Consider the following 21,002-nt stretch of genomic DNA (forward strand, 5'->3'; position numbering starts at 1 on the left):
CAAAACATTTAGCAAACACGAGAATTGTACATCTTCATCTCTGATTTCTCATTTAATTTTTCGACCACCCTAGCTTCCTCACCAACACTGACCAAATTCACTACCACATCCCACCCAAACCAATAATCCGCGAGCATAACTCGACCACCCTTTATGCTCATCTTTCTCTCCGTCCGAACCGGCTCGCGACGCTTCCCAACCCTATTGATGCCTTTTCTTTCCCATTTAGAGCAGTATTGGTGCAAGCCGGCTGCTCAATCGACGCGCCGACCACGCGTTATTCTCCCGATATCGAGGGCTAAAAACATAAAAGAGAGAGAGAGCAAGAGCAAAAAAAGACGCGCTTCTTTCCGTTCCGACGCTCATTCGCTCACGAACCGCGTCGGCAGTCGGACGTACCTCCGGAAGATCCTTTTGCGCGTAGAAGAAAACGACGCCGCGTACCGCGTGGCAGACCCGCGTTTTGTGGAAGCTGAGAGGAAGGCACCGGGAGTGTGCGCGAGTGTGTCCCTTAAGGTTGTGCGTCTTTCTGTGTGTGCGTGTTAGCCAAGGACCAGAAGGAGATCCTTGAGTTATTCGACTACGACGCCCGTCCAGGACGAGGTGAATTCGGTGTAATAAGTGCGAGAAGTGACTGGGAGCTTTTTGGTGGAATCGGATTAACTAAGAAGGAGAGGAAGTAGAAGCAGACATGCCGGACGCAGCAGTTCCTGCCAAGGGCAGCATCCTCGGATGTAAGTGTCCTTGTTAACATAGGAACATTTGGAAGAAAAACAGAAGAATATTGTGGTTACCCTTGTTAGAATACCGGAAAGGTCAACGTGCCCCGTGAAGAAAGCACCCCTCAAATCCATAACCATAAGCCGTAGTACGTAACAGGATTTGTAACAGCTCTATTTCAGTTATTGTAGCACTATATCGCGTTATAGAGCCGACTTTGTGCTCCGAAGTTGAAATTCCAGTTGACTCCAAAAGACTTCTTGAACAACTTCTCTGGACGCTGAATCCGGTTTCGAGATTTGGGACACAGATCCACACCTTGTTCTGAGCGTGTTACTGCTCCTCCTCGCATAACATTCAAGTCTTTGGCAAAGGTCATTCTGTCTTCGACACACAAAAGAAGAAAGTAAAGTTGCTCTACTTTCTTCTTCCCCGGGTTTTCCAAGTATTGAACCCCAGCTTCTTCTGCTCATTCGAATTGCTTCGTGCGATTGAGGTTCTAAATTTAAATCGTCACTAGTGTGATCGCGCCGAGTCTCGGATCGTCGACGCAGAGAAATCCAAATGAAGTTTTGTATTTTAATTTATGCACGATTTAAGCACATGTGCGTGCGTGTGTGTGGTGAAGAAGGGGCGTTGGTGTGATGTGTAAATATAGAACTGCGATGGATGCGTTTGGGATAGCAGTTCTGTTGGGGCGATGACAGCTGCATGGGGCAAGAAAGACTGTTAATGGATGGGGCTTACTGTTGACTTTGTGAGAGGCGGTAGAAACCCTTTTCTTTTAAAGGGGACCCACCTGCTGCTTGGGAAAGTAAAGGAAGATTACGTGAAGTTTTGCAGTAGCTTGTTGGAATTTGCTTCCAGCTGTTCTTGACCAAAGGTGGAAAATTCCAACGTTATTCAAAACATCTTTTATGTTTTATGAAGTTTTAGTCAGACACACAAAAAGAAAAACAATTTTAAGCCAATTCTGCAAAATGACTCCACTATATTGATTTCTGAATGTAGAAATTTCATCTTCCCATGGGGAAAATTAACTTACAAAAACATTGCGTCAAACACGTCCCTCCGGAGGGTCAACGATCCTCGATCGATATAGGGCAGGGTGGCCACCTCGGGAAAAAACGGGAAAACCGGGAAAAACTCGGGAATTCGAGTGACAAACCGGGAAAATATTTTAAGTTTAGTTAAAATTCGACAAATTCCTCTTAAATGACTTCAACGTAAACTTTTCTCTATTAGAATATTATTCTAGTTATTTCAAATTAAGAATTCGAGAAAATAATGTTTGAATTTGGTTGTTTTTTACTGTTGAGTAAGGGAACTATACCCTTTCTCAGCCTATTTCTATTACCGGCCTATCAGCACTTTGATCATGAATTACAGCTTTCATTAAGTGTTTTTGACTGTTCCAAAGTAATAAATAGCTCAAATAAAAGTGAGCATGCAACTTTCCATTGTTGATAAAACTGAAAATGTTGATTTAATATTGGAAAACGGCAAAAGTGATGAAAATTGGTCGAAAGGCTTAGAGTGATTAAAATGGGTATATTTCCCCTATTCCATGATATATTTCTTTGGCGAGGGAGGAGAAGCAACTACGATTACCACTACACCACCGGACCCGATTTAAATAAACAAATGTTTGATAAGCTGCAATTTTTCCGATCAAGTTCGCGGTTCAATAGAAAATTTACTCAGCGCTATGATTTTTGAAGTCTTATTTCAATGAGTAGTGAATTCCATAAGCACAATACACAATTGATTTATTTTTATTTTATTATGTATTTCAATATCTACTTGAGAGTTCACAGCAGCCAAGGAAGTTTGTCTTTTTATTCCAAAATTGTCAAACTTACGGATTTAACCCTTCAGCAATATGATTGTAAAAGAGTCAAAATCTGCTTTTTTTTTGTAGACAGTAACTTTAGGGAATAAATAACCGATAGCTCCCATAATTTCGAAGATACTAAAATTTGCGTACCGAAAATAGTGGTGCAAAAATCTTAGCTTGATGTGCGCCATTAAAAATAACAATACAGTTCACACTCGATTATCCGAAAGCCTAAAAAAATATTGAAATAAAAAGCCACAGTTTCAACATTTGCGTGGAAAAAGTGTTTTAAAATGCATTTTACACTAGTTCAGTTGTTTTGCAATCATAAGTTTTCAAATAATGTAAAATTTGACGAAAACAACAATTTTAGCGAAAAAAAATAATAATCATCGAAAATTTTCAAAAATTCAGGTGATTTTTAAATCAATCCAAACATGCTGAACGCAGGTGAATGGATCTAAAATTGATTTCAGCTGATTCCACATAAATTTTCATTATAATTTTGATGTTTTTTGAAAAAAATGCACCGTGATTTTTCGGGCCAATTTTGAAGAAGGGAGACAAAAACTTTAAATAAATTTTGTATACCAGCCTAAACTATTTTAAAATGATTTAGAATTATGAAATCCAAGATGGCGACCAAAATGGCTGAAATGAAATATTGAAAAAATGCGTTTTTAAATTTAATAGGCAATCAACCACTCAACAGTGACTAAAATTAAGTTGCTGAACCCCAATTTGATGTTAAAAGTAAGAAAAAAAAAATACGAAGTGTTTTTTATTGTTCAAAACTTCGGATAATCGAGACGGACTGTTTTCAAATTTTACTGTAAAACATTTGATGGAATTTCAAAAATCTGTTTTCTGTAGTAGTTTTTAAATCAGATTTGAGTACTTTTGTATAATTTAAAAATGTCGGAAATATTTGGTATTTAAGATATTTTTATATAGTTATTTGAGAATGCCTATCAAATTGTGTTCAAATTCAAAACAATTGAAAACATATCTCTCTTTTAAAATTTATTTTAAAATTGTAATTTAAACTTTAAATAAAATTTTCAGATATTTTAATATTACAATATTTTCAGAGTTCAACTGCATAATAGTCATTTCAATACAAACAGTCACTTTTTATTTTTATTCAAACTCAAAAATTTAGTTTTTGTTGGGTTATATTTAATTCTCATCTAAAAATTCCGTTAAAAAAAGATTAACTGAATTTTGACTGTTTCGGTTGTGTTGTTCAGAAAATTGCAGCACGGTCAATTGATTTTTTACCATTCTGTGTTACTCAAAAATTTATAAACATCCAAACATGTTTATTTTTTTCTTTTTTTTTTATAAATTTGGCACGGCCCATACAAAGGATGTATCGAGAATTATGTATCATCTCATCGATACCTAAATCCTTGCCGAAGATACTAAATCGATCAGCAAAAAATGTTTTAAGTTACTGTTTGTTTACACTTCTAGAATTTACAAAAGCTTTTTCAAAGAAAACTGAAGAGTATTTGCATAAATGTTGTTCTTTTGCAAATATTTTGTATTCATACTCATACCCAACATTTTAAATGCTATTTCCTGCTTTCCAGTAATAATTTATGTAATTCTTATATTTAATACAAAACGATGTTTTATTGATTTTAAGTTTAGAAAAATTATGGAGCATGCACGGAGAAAAATGAGTTCTCAAAATCGTGAACAAGCGTTCATGAAATTCGGAACCACGAACAAAGTGTTCAAATTTCATGGTACGTTTTTCAAAATCGTACCATGAAATTTGAACACTTTGTTCGTGGTTCCGAATTTCATGAACGCTTGTTCACGATTTTGAGAACTCATTTTTCTCCGTGTGGAGATGAAAATCACAAGCATTATGGAAATTAAGGATTTGGACTAAAAACTGTTAAAAACAGCTTCTTACTTTTTGTTCCAATTTGAAAGCTTTCTTGAGAAATAAAAATAAAAATAATATATGGAAAAATTCCTTCTGGCCTCGGGAGAAAACCGGGAAAACCGGGAAATTGAAAATCCAAATCTGGTGGCCACCCTGATATAGGGTTATGTTGTTCCAAAATTTAAGACCTCAGGGCACCGAAAATGGCAAACCGTAGTCTCTTCTCGGCCAGCAGCGTGCGAAACTGGTTTTGGCATGGCCATATTTGGGAAGCGGCAAGGATTTGGATTTCGAACCGCTTGAAGCGTTCCAAGTGCATGGTTTTGGTCAGGTAAGAGATATCTGCGCTGCCCCCACGCAAATGTTGCATAATTTGATGCTGCGCATGGGGCAGACAGCTTGTTTTGTTTTGTTGGTAAAAAAAATGATAATTTCAGAATTAGTTTTAAAAGTGAAATTCAATTTAAATTTAAATGTATAGTTAAACCTCGCATAGTGCGCAGACGTTACGCTTTGTATTTCTTCGATTACTCTTAAACGACATAATATTTTTGCAATCTTTTTTAAGCTAGTTGTAGATTGGAACAAGACAAACAAAATGCTTCAAAAAGATTGCAAAAATATTATGTAGTTTTAGAGTAATCGAAGCAATACAAAGCGTAACGCCTGCGCACTATGCGAGGTTTGACTGTAGTTTGATGTTTGTGCTAAATACTTTCAGATTTTTTTTTTTTCAAAAACAGGCATGAAAAACTACTGCAATCCTTCACGTATGTTTTCTTTTGCAAATTCGTCTCATCCGTGAATTATACGTCTCTGTCTGAGCTCCTTGTCACTGCCATTGACAGGCTGTGAACTCAGTTCACGCCAGGGTTATCTAACCGATTACATTTGAAATAGCAGCAGCATCTGCACAGCAGAATGGCACAACACAAAGAATAAAAAAAACAACAACAAAAAAATAAACAAAACCAGACAGTGAGGAAGAATTCGAAAAATGTCTAGTGCTGCTAACATGGTGTTGGACCCGGAATGCCGACAGGAACCACCCAAACACATACACACATCTAAAGTGACCAGTTCATTGAGGGAAAGATAAAAAAAAAACAGTGTGTGTGCAATACCCCAACAACATACTCATTATGTATTCTCGTTTCAAAGGCCATTCAAAGTGGCATCGTTTGGCACTGATGGGCAATTGACAAATTACTATGTTTGTTTGGCGACAAGAATGTTAAGTTTTTTTCAACCTATCGTTAGCATTAAGTTAAAAAATTTATCGTAAAATTCACGAAAAAATCACCAACGTACTTTATGGACGTCCCACTGAATTACGCCAGTCTGGTCGGTAAAATACGCGCGCATCGTAACGAAATCGAGAACGATTTTTGAAACCTAAATCGACCAACCGTTGTCTAGACTTCAGGATGAAAGTGATAGTGGATGTTTAAATATAAATAGCTTGGCGGAACCTACTGAGGATGATTATCATCTTTCAACGGTCTTTATCATCCAGCGATTTATATTAGAAGCAAAGTGATTTAGTGTTTACATTAATCTGTATTTTTTTACGTATTCTCTGGAGAATTGTCTTCAACAGAATAAAAAAATGAACTGGTGCAATTTTAGATGATTTAATTTTTGCCTGAGTTCTTCAAAATAAACAAGAAAAAGTTAAATTGGCTTTCCATCTACAATAATCATTTTAAAATGTTTATCTAAATTCATTAAGTCATTACATGAATTTGGAACAACTTTTGACCTCTTCATCATATTTTTTAAAACTTAAATAAAGTATGATTCTTAAAACTGTTAATAAAGTATGATTCTTATACAAAATGTTAGCAAAAATAAAAAAAAATCATCATCGTAAATCTCTTTTTAAAAAAATATTCATGTATTTGAAAGTTAAAAAAAAACATAGATATAAAAACAAAAATATTATGAAAAGATTTTTCCGGGCTTAAACTCTTCACAAATTCTTCGATTCAACTATTAAAATTTTGGCAGCTGAGTAATTCTCTATTCTCTACCAACTCACACGAAATCGGGGAAATTTGCCCCGACCCCTCTTCGATTTGCGTGAAACTTTGTCCTAGGAGTAACTTTTGTCCCTGATCACGAATCCGTTTTTTGATATCTCGTGATGTAGGGGCGGTACGACCCATTTCATTTTTGATCATGCGAAAAAATAGGTATTTGCAGCCTGAAATGGTGATGAGATGAAAAGTTGGTGTCAAAGGGACTTTTATGTAAAATTGGACGATCGATTTGTCGGCGTGCTCAAAATTCCGTGAAAACATTTTTTTAATTGAAAACTCTGCCATTTTTCGTTACTCAACTGCAATTTTTTTGAAACATATCATTTAAAGGAAAATTTAATGTATACTTTTGAATCTAAATTAACCCAGAAAGGTTATTTTTTCATTTAGATCAAAATATTTCATTTTAAAATTTCGTGTTTTTTCTTATTTTGCCGGGTTATTTTTAAAAGTGTAACAATTTTCTACTAAGAGCAGACAATAACAAAAATGTTGATATAGAAACATAAGAAGTTTGCTTGTAAATATCACGAGTTATCGTGATTTTACAAAAAAAAGTTTTGTAAAAGTTACTATTTCGTCGCCATCGTGCTAACTTGTCGTACGTGCATTTTGGGCCAAATTGAGTTAAGAACGCCATTTTGTGCAGCTGACAATGCCTCATCTTTTGACCTTCACAGATCCCCAAAATTCGATTTCAATCCTGAGATATTCAATGAAAACCAAAATAGCTCCGAAAATTTTTGTTACTCTACATATAAAAGAAGTTTCAATCCTGTCGTGCTATCTTGTCACTCCTTGAAAATTGATGTAAGTGCGACAAAGGGCAAAGGGATTTCACAGGTCAGGATGCGTTTGTCGCACGTACAAGGTAGACTACCGTAAACATTTTTAATTATAACTCGGGACTCCAGCAACCATCTTCAACCAAACTTCGGGTCAATGCACAGAATGGTCAGCCAAACAAAACGTGTTTGTTATTGTTTACATTGCGTGCTTTCATTTTTGTTTATTCAAGGTCAAACATTAAAACGCGTTTTTCTCGGAACGTCAAAATGGCGGGTGCGACATGATAGCACGACGACGTCGATTTGAGCAATTCTCTACCAAAACCGGAAATGGATTTTATTTGTATTTTTTGATTTGGCTCAAACTTTGTGGGGGTCTTCCCTATGACCAAATAAACTATTCTGTGTGATTGGTTCATCCATACAAGTCTCCATACAATTTTGGCTGATGTCCATACAAAAATGGTATGTAAATATTCAAACAGCTGTAACTTTTGAGTGAATTTTCTGAACAATTTGGTGTCTTCGGCAAAGTTGTTGGTACACGGAAAAAAATTGCAGATTTTTTATCAACTTTTTTTTCATTAAAACTCGATTTCCCAAAATACGTATTTTTTTAATTTTTTTTTATGTGTTTTAACATTCCAACGCCCAAGGCTCCAAAAAAGTTTGAACGGTAACTCGCTGGTTCTCGGGCATAACTCACCCAATCAAGATGATTCTTTTTTTCAGTGATTTGTTAGGATGTCTAGATGATACTAGAACTTTGCAGAACTCAATTTGATCAAATCTGTAATTTTTGCGATCAGGTTGGACATGCGTTGGGCGTTCCAGTGTTAAAGAACAAAAATCCGCAACTTTTGAGCCATAAAGAAACATGGTCAAAAAATCTGCCGCCGAGGACTATCCATAAACCACGTGGACACTTTAGGTGGGGGGGGGGGAGATTTCCAAAAAAGGTGTCCACGTGGTTTGTGGATGGTCCCTATGAATTTTACAAAATTTCATATAATATGTAATTTACAGAATTTTTTTTGAATCCACTAAAAGATGATTTTCAATCACTCCTGAAAGTTTCATGAAGATATTACAAGATTAAATTGAGTTAGAGACGATTTTCAGCTCAACATTTTGCCGTGCGCAATGCGGGCTGTCAAACTTTCTGAGTGTTTTTCTCGAAACACCGAGTTAATTTACGGGTGCCACGATATCTCGAGATGAGATGGACCAAATTGGCTCAAATTTGGGGTGAAGACTCTCAAGACATATACCGTGTGCATGACGAAGCCCGCTTTTTTTTAAAATACAAAAATCAAAAACTGACAAAAATATTTTTATCTTTTTTTTAAATAAGTTTTTTGAAAATCGGCCTTCGTCATGCACACAGGATCGGTTTAACGAGTCTTCACCAAAATTTTGAGCCGATTTGGTCAAGGCAGTGTTGAGATATCGTGGCACCCGTTTTTTGAAACTGCTAACTTCAAATAGCTATATCTCATCAATGATACAACCAAATGTCTTCAAATATGTTTTGATAATAGATGAAAATGTTTATTTTAATACCCTGATAACAGTTTTTAAATAAAATTAAGTGTGTGCTCACACCAACCTCTGACTTTTCTATCGATTTACATGTATGGGGTTACCTTAAGAAAACTTCAATTTTCGTGTTTCTTTTTCTTAAAGCGGCTCTATCTCAGCAACCCGAGGTCCAATCTTTAATGTCTCTTAGTCAATTTCATAGCAAATTTTCTGAACTTCTCAAAAAAATATTTTTAGAAATGGTCACTTATGATAACTATATTTAAAAATCGAAAAACTGCAAATATTTCGCTAAAATCAAACTTTCGGTGGCTATATCTTGAAAACGGAGCCCTTTATCAAAAAATCTGTAGAATACTTTTCGATTGCAAATTCAATTTTGCATTAAAAAATAATGTCAACCTTGTTTTTGCATGAAAATTCGATTTTTTCCAAAAATCACTGTTTTTTCAAAAAATTATAACTCGGCGGCAGATTTTTTGACCATGTTTCTTTATGGCTCAAAAGTTGCGGATTTTCGTCCCCTAAAACATATCAAAAAATCTCGAAAAATACGTATTTTGGGAAATTGAGTTTTAGTGAAAAAAAAGTTGATAAAAATTCAATTTTTTTCCGTGTACCTATTTTTTCGCAAAAGTCCTCAACAATACCTACAAGTTTGCCGAAGGCACCAAATTGTTCAGAAAATTAACTCAAAAGTTACAGCTGTTTGAATATTTACATACCATTTTTTTATGGACAGCAGCCAAAATTGTATGGAGACTTGTATGGGTGAACCAATGACGCAAAATAGCTTATTTGGTCATAGGGAAGGCCCCCACGAAGTTTAAGTCAAATAAAAAAATACAAAAAATAAAAATGGTCGAAATTTGTTTCGTCTTTGTTTCGTCGTCCATGTCTGTCGCGTGTGATCATGAACGGCTATGATCAACGACGACCAACTTCTTCAAAACTTGTTTTTGTAAAATCGCGATAAATCGTGATGTTTATAAGCAACCCCCTTATGTTTCTATATAAAATTTTTATTAATTGTCTGCTCTACAACTTTGTAGAACATTGTTACACTCTAAAAAAAAACCGACACGAAGCTTTAAAATGAAACATTTTGATCTAACTGAAAAAAGACCCTTCTGGGTTAATGTAGATTCGCAAAGAACGTTAAATTTCCCATAAAATGACATGTGCCAAATTTTTGAACAGTTGAGTAACGGAGAATGGCAGAGTTTTTTACACTTTTTAAGTGTTTTTCGATGAGAAATAGTTTTTTTCAGAATTCTGAATACTCCATAATATCCAAGCGTTCAATTTTCCATAAAAGTCCCTTTGTCACCAAATTTCCATCACCATTTCAGGCTGCAAATTATTGAAAATCACCAATTTTTTCGCATGTTAAAAATGAAAGGGGTCGTACCGCCTATACGTCACGAGGTATCAAAAAACGGACCTCGGAATTGTGATCAGGGACAAAAGTTACCCATAAGAATAAAGTTTCACGCAAATCGAAAATGGGTCGGGGCATATGCTGTGTGAGTTGGAGGAGAACTACCCAGCAACGTTTTTTTTTTTACAAATAATACGAGACAAAGACAGAACATAGATTCATATTAAAAAAGATTTAGTTTCTTATGGATAACTCGTTGCACGGTTGACTGGAACGGACTTATTATTAGATTTGTGATGGGAAAAGTTAGTTTAAGATGTCCCCTTTCAAGATTCAATGCCCTTTTAAGTTTAAGTTTTATTTTTAAATTTTTAAAATTCGTGTTATTATACGGGCTTTTACAATTTGAAATCTTTGTTTGGGTAAAAAACGCATTTATTTGAAGTTCTGGAAATATCAGAAAAAGTCGGGAATGTTGAAATGGAATCTAAGTAGCCACCCTGATTAGATCTTAGGGGGGTCGACGGTTGTCCACGCTCCTTACATTTTTTTATATGAACAATTGTCCACGAGGGAGAGGGGGTTTTGATATTTCCAAAAAAAAGTGTTAATAGAATAGAAAACTTTTAAATAAACGAACACAATATTTGGATGATGACCAATGTATTGATATTTATTTATGTTTTTATTTATTGAAACAGGAAATTTTGTTGACCACACGAGAAAAGGTTCATAAATTTATAATAATATTTTGAAATTTATTGAATTTTCTCTATTCAAATTTAATGTAAAATAAATATTTCATATTCAACATTTGAACATCGCTTTTAATTTCAATTTGATCAGCTAATCCTGATTTTTCAGTACCAAACAGAATTATACATTGGCTGGAAAAGCCATATTTTGCGTGCATTTGATCACCAACACACTGTTGTAAGCCATACCGCACCGAAACGCACACGAGCAATTTTCCATCGTTTCCCACACACAGCTTCAATCAAGGAAAATCTCCCCCGTTGCAACCCCACCTTCTCCTCTTGGTACCACCCACCAAAAGTTTTTCCCACGCGTGTGAAATCGTCTGCCGGCGAGGAAAAACCAACGAAGGGAAAGGTCACGCAGAGGACACAATGCTTCTTCGGCGAGTCAACGAGAGCAACAAAAAAAACAAGGCCAACCAATAACTTTTGAGTGCCCGCAAATCCCGCAAAATAAACAGCATTCTTCGTCTCTCGTGACAGCATTTTTTTTTTTGTTTGCACAGGTTTTGTTTATTTTGACAGCACTTGACGTTTGCAAGCGAAAAGTCAATTCGTCAACCGCGCGTCTCCATTGTTAGTTGTGGTACAAATTGTGGCACAACGTAATTTAATACATGTAAATACAAAAGAAAATTAGTGATAAACGAAGGTGAATGAATCTCTTTGTAATCAGTCGAAAATCGTGTTTGGACATGTAAAAGTAATTATCTGTCAAACAAGACGTGGCGAAGACGCACGCCACACCATTTTTTCCAATTATGTGTTAATTTTGTTATTTTGATCATTTCTGCACGCATCTTGAACACACACACGCCGTTAGATAATTATCAAACAAAAAAGGCAAACAGCTAAAGAAAACGAGGGCCCCCCATTTTAACAGTTTGACATTGAATTATCCTTTCGAAGGCCAGGTAATGTACCGGTCGTTCCGGTCTAGCCGCAGCAATGAAAGTGAAATTTTGTAGGCATTTGGCCTTCAAAGGTTCCCAAACTTTCTCTGGTAAGGGAAGGGATCAAATTGAGAAGAGAGAAAGAGAGGATGAACAAATTCTCACACAAACACAGAAACAAATGGAAAAATGAGAAGGAGAGAATTTTCCGCAATAATCTTTTGTTTGGTAGTGAAATCAACAGGTTGCTTTGGCAGGTGCGGAACAACGTAGTAAAACTGGCATTTTTGAGCAAAAAATTCAAAAATATTTTTTTCAAAGAGATCGGAAAGTTTCACGAATGTTTCATGTATTAACATTGAAAATCGGACCATTAATTGCTGACATATCGTCATTAGAAAAAGGTGGGTTGTTTTGGTGAGATTTAGAAAACTTCAATTTTCGTGTTTCTTTTTCTTAAAGCGGCTCTATCTCAGCAACCCGCGGTCCAATCTTCAATGTCTTAGACAATTTTATAGCAACTTTTCTGAACTTTCCTAAAAAAATATTTTTAGAAAAGGTCACTCATGGTCACTATTTTTAAAAATTTAAAAACTGCAAATACTTTCGGTGGCTATATCTTGAAAACGGAGCCCATTATCAAAAAATCTGTAAAGTACATTTCGATTGCAAATTCAATTTTGCATTAAAAAGTAATGTCAAACTTGTTTTTGCATAAAACTTCGATTTTTTTTCCAAAAATCACTATTTTTTTCAAAAATTCATAACTCGGCGGCAGATTTTTTGACCATGTTTCTCTATGGCTCAAAAGTTGCGGATTTTTGTCCCCTAAAATATATCAAAAAATCTCGAAAATCAAAAAATACGTATTTTGGGAAATTGAGTTTTAGTGAAAAAAAAGTGATAAAAAAATCTGCAAATTTTTTTTCCGTGTACCTATTTTTTTCTCAAAAGTCCTCAACAATACCTATAACTTTGCCGAAGACACCAAATTGATCAGAAAATTCACTCAAAAGTTACAGCTGTTTGAATATTTACATACCATTTTTGTATGGACAGCTGCCAAAATTGTATGGAGACTTGTATGGGTGAACCAATGACACAAAATAGCATATTTGGTCATAGGGAAGGCCCCCACAAAGTTTGAGCCAAATCAAAAAATACAAATAAAATCCATTTCCGGTTTTGGTAGAGATTTGCTCATATGAGAAAATTGCAGTTAATTTTATAATAAACAAAAGTATGACAATTAAGATTTCTTCGAACATAAAAATTTAGTAGGAACAACATCTCAAAAATGGTACACTGAAAATTTCTGTAATGTAATTTTCTTTTTGAAGAATGCGATATAAATTGTACGAATGCCTATAAATTATGATAATTTCGAGATCTTCTAATTTAAAAATGCATATATCAATAAATCTAGCATATTCTGGTAATTCAAAAAAAATTATAATTTAGACTAAAATACAAATACAAGTATGTGTTTCAAATTAAACTTTCTCAGTAAATGACTTTTGTACCATTGTTGGAATAAATTAAAGAGTTCAATACAGAGCTTGCCATTCCAGACACCTACAGTAATTACACTCAGCAGTAGCACATCGCATTGAACTTGAAGGGAATGGTGTCTGAATCAAGTCAAAATGCTGAAACGCTAAAACAAAGAACACGAAAAAGAGCACAATCTGACAATAGTACCTGCTCATCGATCCATGACCGATGACGATTCGCTTGCATAAATATCTGCACTTGGTCGGACCCCTCCGGTAACCTTTGCAGGCAAATCAGACATCCGGTTCTGTCAACTTTTCAGACATTGAAGACTTCTTGCAATGGAAAATCGTATCCGTGTCCATCGTCTCATCTCCAACTTTCAACTTTTTCCTACAAGATGGCTCAATGCACTTGCCAGAGTGACAACGTCTGTATTCAAATGATTACGTCCCATCGCGGGAACCTGTTGCACACACGCGTAAGCTGTCAGCTGGGATTATGGATGGTTCAATCGATGGTGATTGCGATAGCGCAGCGACCATTAGAAGAACTGTCATCCATCATATGGGGAGCGGTGACTTAACGAGAACCCCCGGCGTAACGGTGTGGCTTTCCCTTTTGCGAAAGAAGGAAATTAATTGCAAAATAAATCATGATTACTGAAATGGAAAAACTTTGCACACGTTTCCGACTATTTTTTTTTCTTGCTTCAACATATGGTGGGTGAAAGAAACCTGCTGTGGACAGGAAACTCGTCAATTGAGATGCAAATCTCGTATCGCGAAATCTCCCACAACAAAAGTATAAATAGATTTATTTCCTTTCCACAGTAAATTACAGTGTAGGGCAGAAATGTATCAAATGTGAAGGGTCTGACCCTATTTTGGTGCCATTTATTTGGAAAAAGTGCATAACATAAACTCTTAACCGACTAAAAAAATTATGAAAGTCAAATTAGGGCACCTTACCTTACCATTCTAAGCGTTATTGTATGCTAAATGACTTTATCTCTGGTTGCGTATCGCCGCAGAATGTGATGAATTGCATGGTTTTCAATAGTGTTGCCCATGTGGGTGTTAGATTCTATGTTTTGACTGAAGTAAATTCAGCAAATTGAATGTTATTTTTTTCTGATTACGATTTTATTAACTTTTGACGAACTCTAAACAGAAAGAAATAAATAAAATAAAAGCAGTTTTTAGATGTATCTGTTTTGTTTACATAATATTTGATTCATTTTTGGGAAATTTATCATGAAACATAAAATTTTCTTAAAGTTGAATAAAATTATGTAAAAAATTATGTTAACACTTTTATTAAAATCTCAAATCAAAAGATTCAGTCCAAAATCAGCAGAGGGAGGTGCAGAAAATCACGTGCTGCCACCGGGGCCCCGGTACACACCTCATTAGTAGTTTCCGGAGTAGATTAATTTGCCATTTGAATTGTAAGATACGGGTGACGGGTGACATGCCAACATGGCCTGACGCGTGCCGACCACCGTGCTATTGTTCTGTTATGTCATTATTTTAGTGTCGTTGGTGATGCTTCGTATGAAGTAAGGTGATGGAGTTTTAACGAATAGTGAGTTGATGCATTTTAAGATTGTGAGACTCTTTCCCGAATGACTTTTGTGTAATTTATTTAATTTACGATTTGTTGTTGAAAATTCGATCCAGGTATGACCAATCTTATCTATGTCAACCAAAACTGCAATCCATTGTTGTGTAATAATCTGATGCAGTGTCAGAAATAAGCGCTTTGTAAGATGAAAACATTGAATCCAAAGAAAGTTTAGAAAAAACTTATTCTATATGCTTTATTGTAATTGTAATTCAACAACTGTTATAAAACGTATAAAACACCGATTTATGATTTATGATTTATGATTTATGATTTATGATTTATGATTTATGATTTATGATTTATGATTTATGATTTATGATTTATGATTTATGATTTATGATTTATGATTTATGATTTATGATTTATGATTTATGATTTATGATTTATGATTTATGATTTATGATTTATGATTTATGATTTATGATTTATGATTTATGATTTATGATTTATGATTTATGATTTATGATTTATGATTTATGATTTATGATTTATGATTTATGATTTATGATTTATGATTTATGATTTATGATTTATGATTTATGATTTATGATTTATGATTTATGATTTATGATTTATGATTTATGATTTATGATTTATGATTTATGATTTATGATTTATGATTTATGATTTATGATTTATGATTTATGATTTATGATTTATGATTTATGATTTATGATTTATGATTTATGATTTATGATTTATGATTTATGATTTATGATTTATGATTTATGATTTATGATTTATGATTTATGATTTATGATTTATGATTTATGATTTATGATTTATGATTTATGATTTATGATTTATGATTTATGATTTATGATTTATGATTTATGATTTATGATTTATGATAAATCATTTTTAAAAGTAATCAGCCTAAAATTTTAAACAAAGGGTATCAAAACTTGAAATGCCTTATTTACAGTGTCTGGACCAAATTGTATTCAAAGATTTGATCTAGGTTCCGTAGTTTAGCCTGAAAATGCTGATTTTTTTACCGATTAAAACTGCAAATAAAAATCAATGTTACAAGTTATTACCTAAGATTTTTTTTAAATTTCATATTTAACCAAAACTAAACGTTCCATTCGATTCTTCTTCCTCTTCCAGCGCTGATCCCGGCCCGCTACATCCTGGCCGTGCTCGGTTCCATCGGAATGGCCATCATCTACGGGCTGAAGGTGAACCTGAGCGTGGCCATGGTGGCCATGTTGAACCACTCGGCGCTGGCTCACGGTGCCGGACCGGTCCATGCCGCCGCAGCCGAGCATCACGCCGACGCCGAACCGGTCTGCCAGGGCAGCAACTCGACGGAAGCGGTGGAGGTAAGCTTGGCAAGGAGAGAGCGCGGGGGTTTGCTGATTGCAGAAGAAATGTGACCCGAGGTAGAAACTAGTTGCGAGCTGGAACCGCGATCTGTCGCGCGAAATGCAAAGTTGAAAAGTGGAATTGAGCACATCTTGATGCAATTTGCAATTGGTTTTCAGCAGCTTTTCAAAATGTAATGAAGCTTGAATATTAATTGGACATCATGGCTTGATCATTTCAAATGTTACATAAATCAATTACAAAAAAGTGGGACACTTTGCACGATTTTGAAAAAGAAGACGAAAGTGTTGATGGTCCATTTTTTAAGGGGGTAAGAGAAACTATCCACGTTATACCCAAGTAAGCTTAGCTTGGAGTTGTGCGATTTGTACCACTGTGCAGTGGGAAAGGATGTTGATCTCAAAGCCCGTCTTTAAAATATCTCACAATTTCATAACTTTCCAGCTTCAGCTCTAACCACACTTGATCGCATTTTAATCAAAATGGTTCATCAAACTTCTCCAAGTCGGCGGTTCTGCTAAACATTTTCGATCAAGAATCACCCCAGGCAAACGCACAACCAATCCGAAAGTGAAACCAATTGAGCCAGCTTCTGCTGATAAAGTCGGATCGGTTGAGTTGAACTCTGCTGAACGGCGGAAATTGGACGAAGAATTTGCTTTTAATTGAGCTACTCAGCGCACAACAATCCGGTGGCCAATTGGAGAAGGGAGAGATGTGCCATTTCGGAACTCGTTGGGAATCGTTTCGCATATTGGTGTTAATTGAGGGGACGCACACCAATTTTTTGGACCAGAATCTGTGCTCACATGAGGGCACTTGCTGTCAAGCCGTTATCAGATACCGTGCTCGACCGCCCAATTGATACCGTTTCGTCTGATTGAGCCCATAAATCAATATTTGGCTAGGCTAGAAACGGTGGACACTCCATGACTTCGTTTTTTTTTCAGCACCTCGTCTTCTCTGGTTCAAACTGGCTGTGTTGAACGGTGATGAAAAGTGACACCAGCGCGCACACTGACTGAACGTCAATCTTCCTCCCTCATCTGCCAAATTGTTTGAACAGCTTTTTTGTCAGAGTTGAATTGATATTGGGCTGACAACTTGTTGCGAGGTTGATAGACTTTGGCTGCCGAAATTATATCAGCGCTGCGAGAAGCCAATTGGTACGGGAATAAATTATATGATTTCAATTTATGATACGGTCAACGCTGGTGGATGGGGCCACTTTACTAAAAAAAATGCTGTGTCATCGTGTGACATCATAGTGATGCTGGGATCCTGCTGGCCGTGAACTTGTGATGGAATCTTTTCGGTGCTAAGTAATTTGGTTCAATTCGTTTTTATATATAATTTATAGGCTTTTGGAGTTTTAGACTTTAGAAGGAGATGTTTTAACTTCAACTTTTTGAAGTACAAAATACGCTTATGTTGAGTAATAAAACGAAATTTGTTGAGACCATTCTGAGTAGTTCTTTAGATTTTTAGAAAATTATTTCGCGATTTTGAAATTTCTTTTCTTTATTTAGATGAAACTTTATCCATACATTGTCTGTCAAATAAAGTAATTTTTCAATAAACTTAAACTTGCTGTAAAATCCGTTTTCGCAACTTTGCGCAACTTTTGTAAAGATGACCTTGTTCGTTAGATTCCAAATTTTATGACAAACAAATTCAAAGTGCAGGACAGTGCGAGATTTTTTAGTAAAGATGCTAATAATTTGTATTTTTGTTGACAAATAATTTTTTTTTTCTTTAAATAATTACAAAAAATTAAAAATTTGTGAACATTACGTCAATTTCAAAAGTTCATCTAATTACCTTTCCAACACTTTTAAAATATTTGAAATCCATGATAAATACAATTTAATATGTCCATTTGAAAATTACATTTTTTCAGAAAAAATGAACTTTTTCATACACTTTTTTGACTTCATAAAGTGTATCTTGAAAACTATAGCACCTACAGCTTTGAAATTGGGATTTTTTTAGTTGAAATGTTTGCTATCAATTAACATCGGCGGAAAAAATATTTAAAAATGAAACATTTTTTTTTATTTTTGGCCGCCTGCTAGCCCATAGTGTGATGCATTGAGGCTATAATCTTCGTAAATTTTAACATTTTTTTATTTTTTTACACTTTAAAGTAACCTCTAATAAACCTGGGAAAATTTGTTACAATTTTTTCTCTGAGACTCTGAAAATTTTACAATTAGTTGCTGAGCTACAGCCCCACAAAGAATTCGAATCAATAAAAATGAGTTAATACGACTGTAATTTTCATCAGACGACATTGTTGTTGTAAATTCATTTTTTTTTCCTGGTAGCTTTAACCTTCTTGGTCATTTGCTTCCCAACAACTAATCAGCATTGTTATCCGAGCATTCGTTGGTGAAGGTTGTCTGAATCAACATGACTCGTCGCGTCCCGGCGCAAAACGCCGGCAATATTGCCCTACCTGCGGCTCAAGCAGGCAAAAAAGTGGGAATTTCCAAAAGGAAGGTTGAGGCCTCAACTGATGGCCAAAAACCGGGAATTTCCAAAAGGAAGGTGCTTTTGGAAGTGACATCGAACAGCAAAAAGACGAAAAAGAGCGACGGTACTGTACCGATGGATGAGGAGGAGGAGAACTCTTCGTCGCACGAGGAGCAGCTATTGAAGAACAACAAGTTTGCTGGACTGCCTGACGAGGACCAGGTAGCGGAAGCAAAGGAGAATGAAGTGAAACAGCGAAAGGAGAAACTGCCTCCTTTTATGTGCGGCAATCAGCAGCAACGATCGACTTTCGAGCGGGGCTGGTTGAACTCATCAAGTCTGGGAAAGTCCAAGGCAACATTCGTCTGTGTCAGGACGGATTTAAGGTGCTGGTGCAATCCAGGCAGCACTATCAACTGGTCAAGGATTACTTGACCGAAAACGAGGCGGAGTACTTTACCCATGATGTCGTCATGGATAAGCCGTACAAAATCGTCGTCAGAGGTCTGTACGACATGCCAGTGGAGGAATTAGCTGCCGAGCTAAAAGTTTTGAAACTGGATGTGTTGGCCGTGCACAAAATGAGCCGACGCAACAAAGACATCAAGTACCGTGACCAGCTCTACCTGCTGCATTTGGCTAAGGGATCGACGACGCTTCCTGAGCTGAAGGCAATTCGAGCGGTTTTCAACATTATCGTGTCGAGCGATACCGACCAGTGCATCGTGACGTCACACAATGCTTCAACTGCCTGGGCTTCGGGCACGGAGGTAAGAACTGCCACCTAAAGCGTCGTTGCGCCAAATCGTGCATTGAAACGTAAACAAGATTGCACCTGCAAACCGTCACGATACACTGTTGCAGTGCATGTTAGCCAAATGTGGTACCGATGCGCACATCACATCCCAGTGCATCCAAGATTCGCTGGTGAAGTGCCTCAACTGCAACGGTGAGCACTCGTCAACCGACCGAAAGTGCCCCAAGAGAGCTGAGTTCGTGAAAATTCGGCAGCAAGCATCGACGAAGAATCAGCCTCAGCGTCGTAGAACTCCTCCAGCCCTGGTGGAGCAAAATTTTCCACCTCTTCAACCGCGACGCCAGGTCCCGAACTTGGCACCGTTGCCGTTGGATCCCAGGAAGAGAGCTGAGATGAATCATCCACGGCCGGGTTCCAGCCAGGAGCCGAGACCGCCACCACCGGGCTTCAGCCAGGAGCCAAGACCAACCCAAGAACCAGCAGTTGAGGAAAATGGTAATGATCTTTACACCTCAACCGAACTCCTCAATATTTTCAAACAGATGTCCGCTGCACTGCGTGGATGCAAAACCAAGACCCAGCAGATTGAAGTGCTGACCTCGTTCGTCATCCAGTATGGATCGTAGGTCCCTCAAGCTGCTGAATTGGAACGCTTGCTCCATTAGGAGGAAGAATTTAGAGCTGGTGGATTTTCTTCGCGAGAAGGAGATCGACGTAGCTGCCATCACGGAAACTCATCTGAAGCCCGGTGAAAAAGTTTATCTGCAAAACTACAAGATCGCGACGCAGCTCGATAGGACCACCTCTGGAGGAGGAGGTGTGCTTGTCGCTGTTCATCGTGATCTCAAGCCACGCCGGCTGCCACACTTCAAGCTGACATCATCGAGGCCGTTGGGGTGGAAATTCCCACTTCGGTTGGCCCAGTACTCTTCATTGCTGCATACTGCCCACGTCAGGTGAATTCCAGAGATGGTTCAGCAGCAAAACTGAAGGGCGATATCCAGAAGCTGACACGGCGGAGCGCAAAGTACATCATCGCTGGTGACCTCAACGCGAAGCATGAAGTTTGGGGCAACAGCAGGAGGAATCGGAACGGAGTGATTCTGCACAACGATCTGCAAAACGGATACTACAACGTTGTGAGTCCGGATCGTCCAACGAGGGTGGCTCGGTCTGGGAATCACTCAATCATCGACTTCTTCATTACCAATATGGCTGAGAACGTGGCTCATCCTGAGGTGTTTGAAGAGTTGAGTTCTGATCACTATCCGGTGGTTGTGGAGGTTGGAGCTTCCGTTACTCCGCAGCGGCAACCAACCCGGAAAGATTACCACAACGTTGACTGGCAGCAGTTTCAGCAAGTGGTAGACAGCAACATCGACTATGATCAACACCCGGAAACTTCTGCTGATATTGATCGTTCGCTGGAGGTGATCCAGCAGGCTATCAACCAAGCA

The 21,002-nt window shown here is 36.8% G+C and overlaps 1 protein-coding gene across 1 annotated transcript in view; it reads left to right on the forward strand.

Moving 5' to 3' along the window:
* The first annotated feature begins 342 nt into the window (after window positions 1–342).
* The window catches only part of LOC6036369 (sialin), a 28,052-nt gene continuing 7,392 nt past the window's right edge, over window positions 343–21,002 (forward strand). Inside the window, exons 1-2 of the mRNA XM_038254690.1 lie at window positions 343–734; window positions 16,095–16,309. Of these exons, the coding sequence (XP_038110618.1) occupies window positions 692–734; window positions 16,095–16,309 (258 nt within the window). The 5' untranslated portion in view covers window positions 343–691. The remainder of the gene's footprint in view (window positions 735–16,094; window positions 16,310–21,002) is intronic.

The sequence above is a fragment of the Culex quinquefasciatus genome, chromosome 2 (assembly GCF_015732765.1).
Source record: "Culex quinquefasciatus strain JHB chromosome 2, VPISU_Cqui_1.0_pri_paternal, whole genome shotgun sequence".
Taxonomy (NCBI): domain Eukaryota; kingdom Metazoa; phylum Arthropoda; class Insecta; order Diptera; family Culicidae; genus Culex; species Culex quinquefasciatus.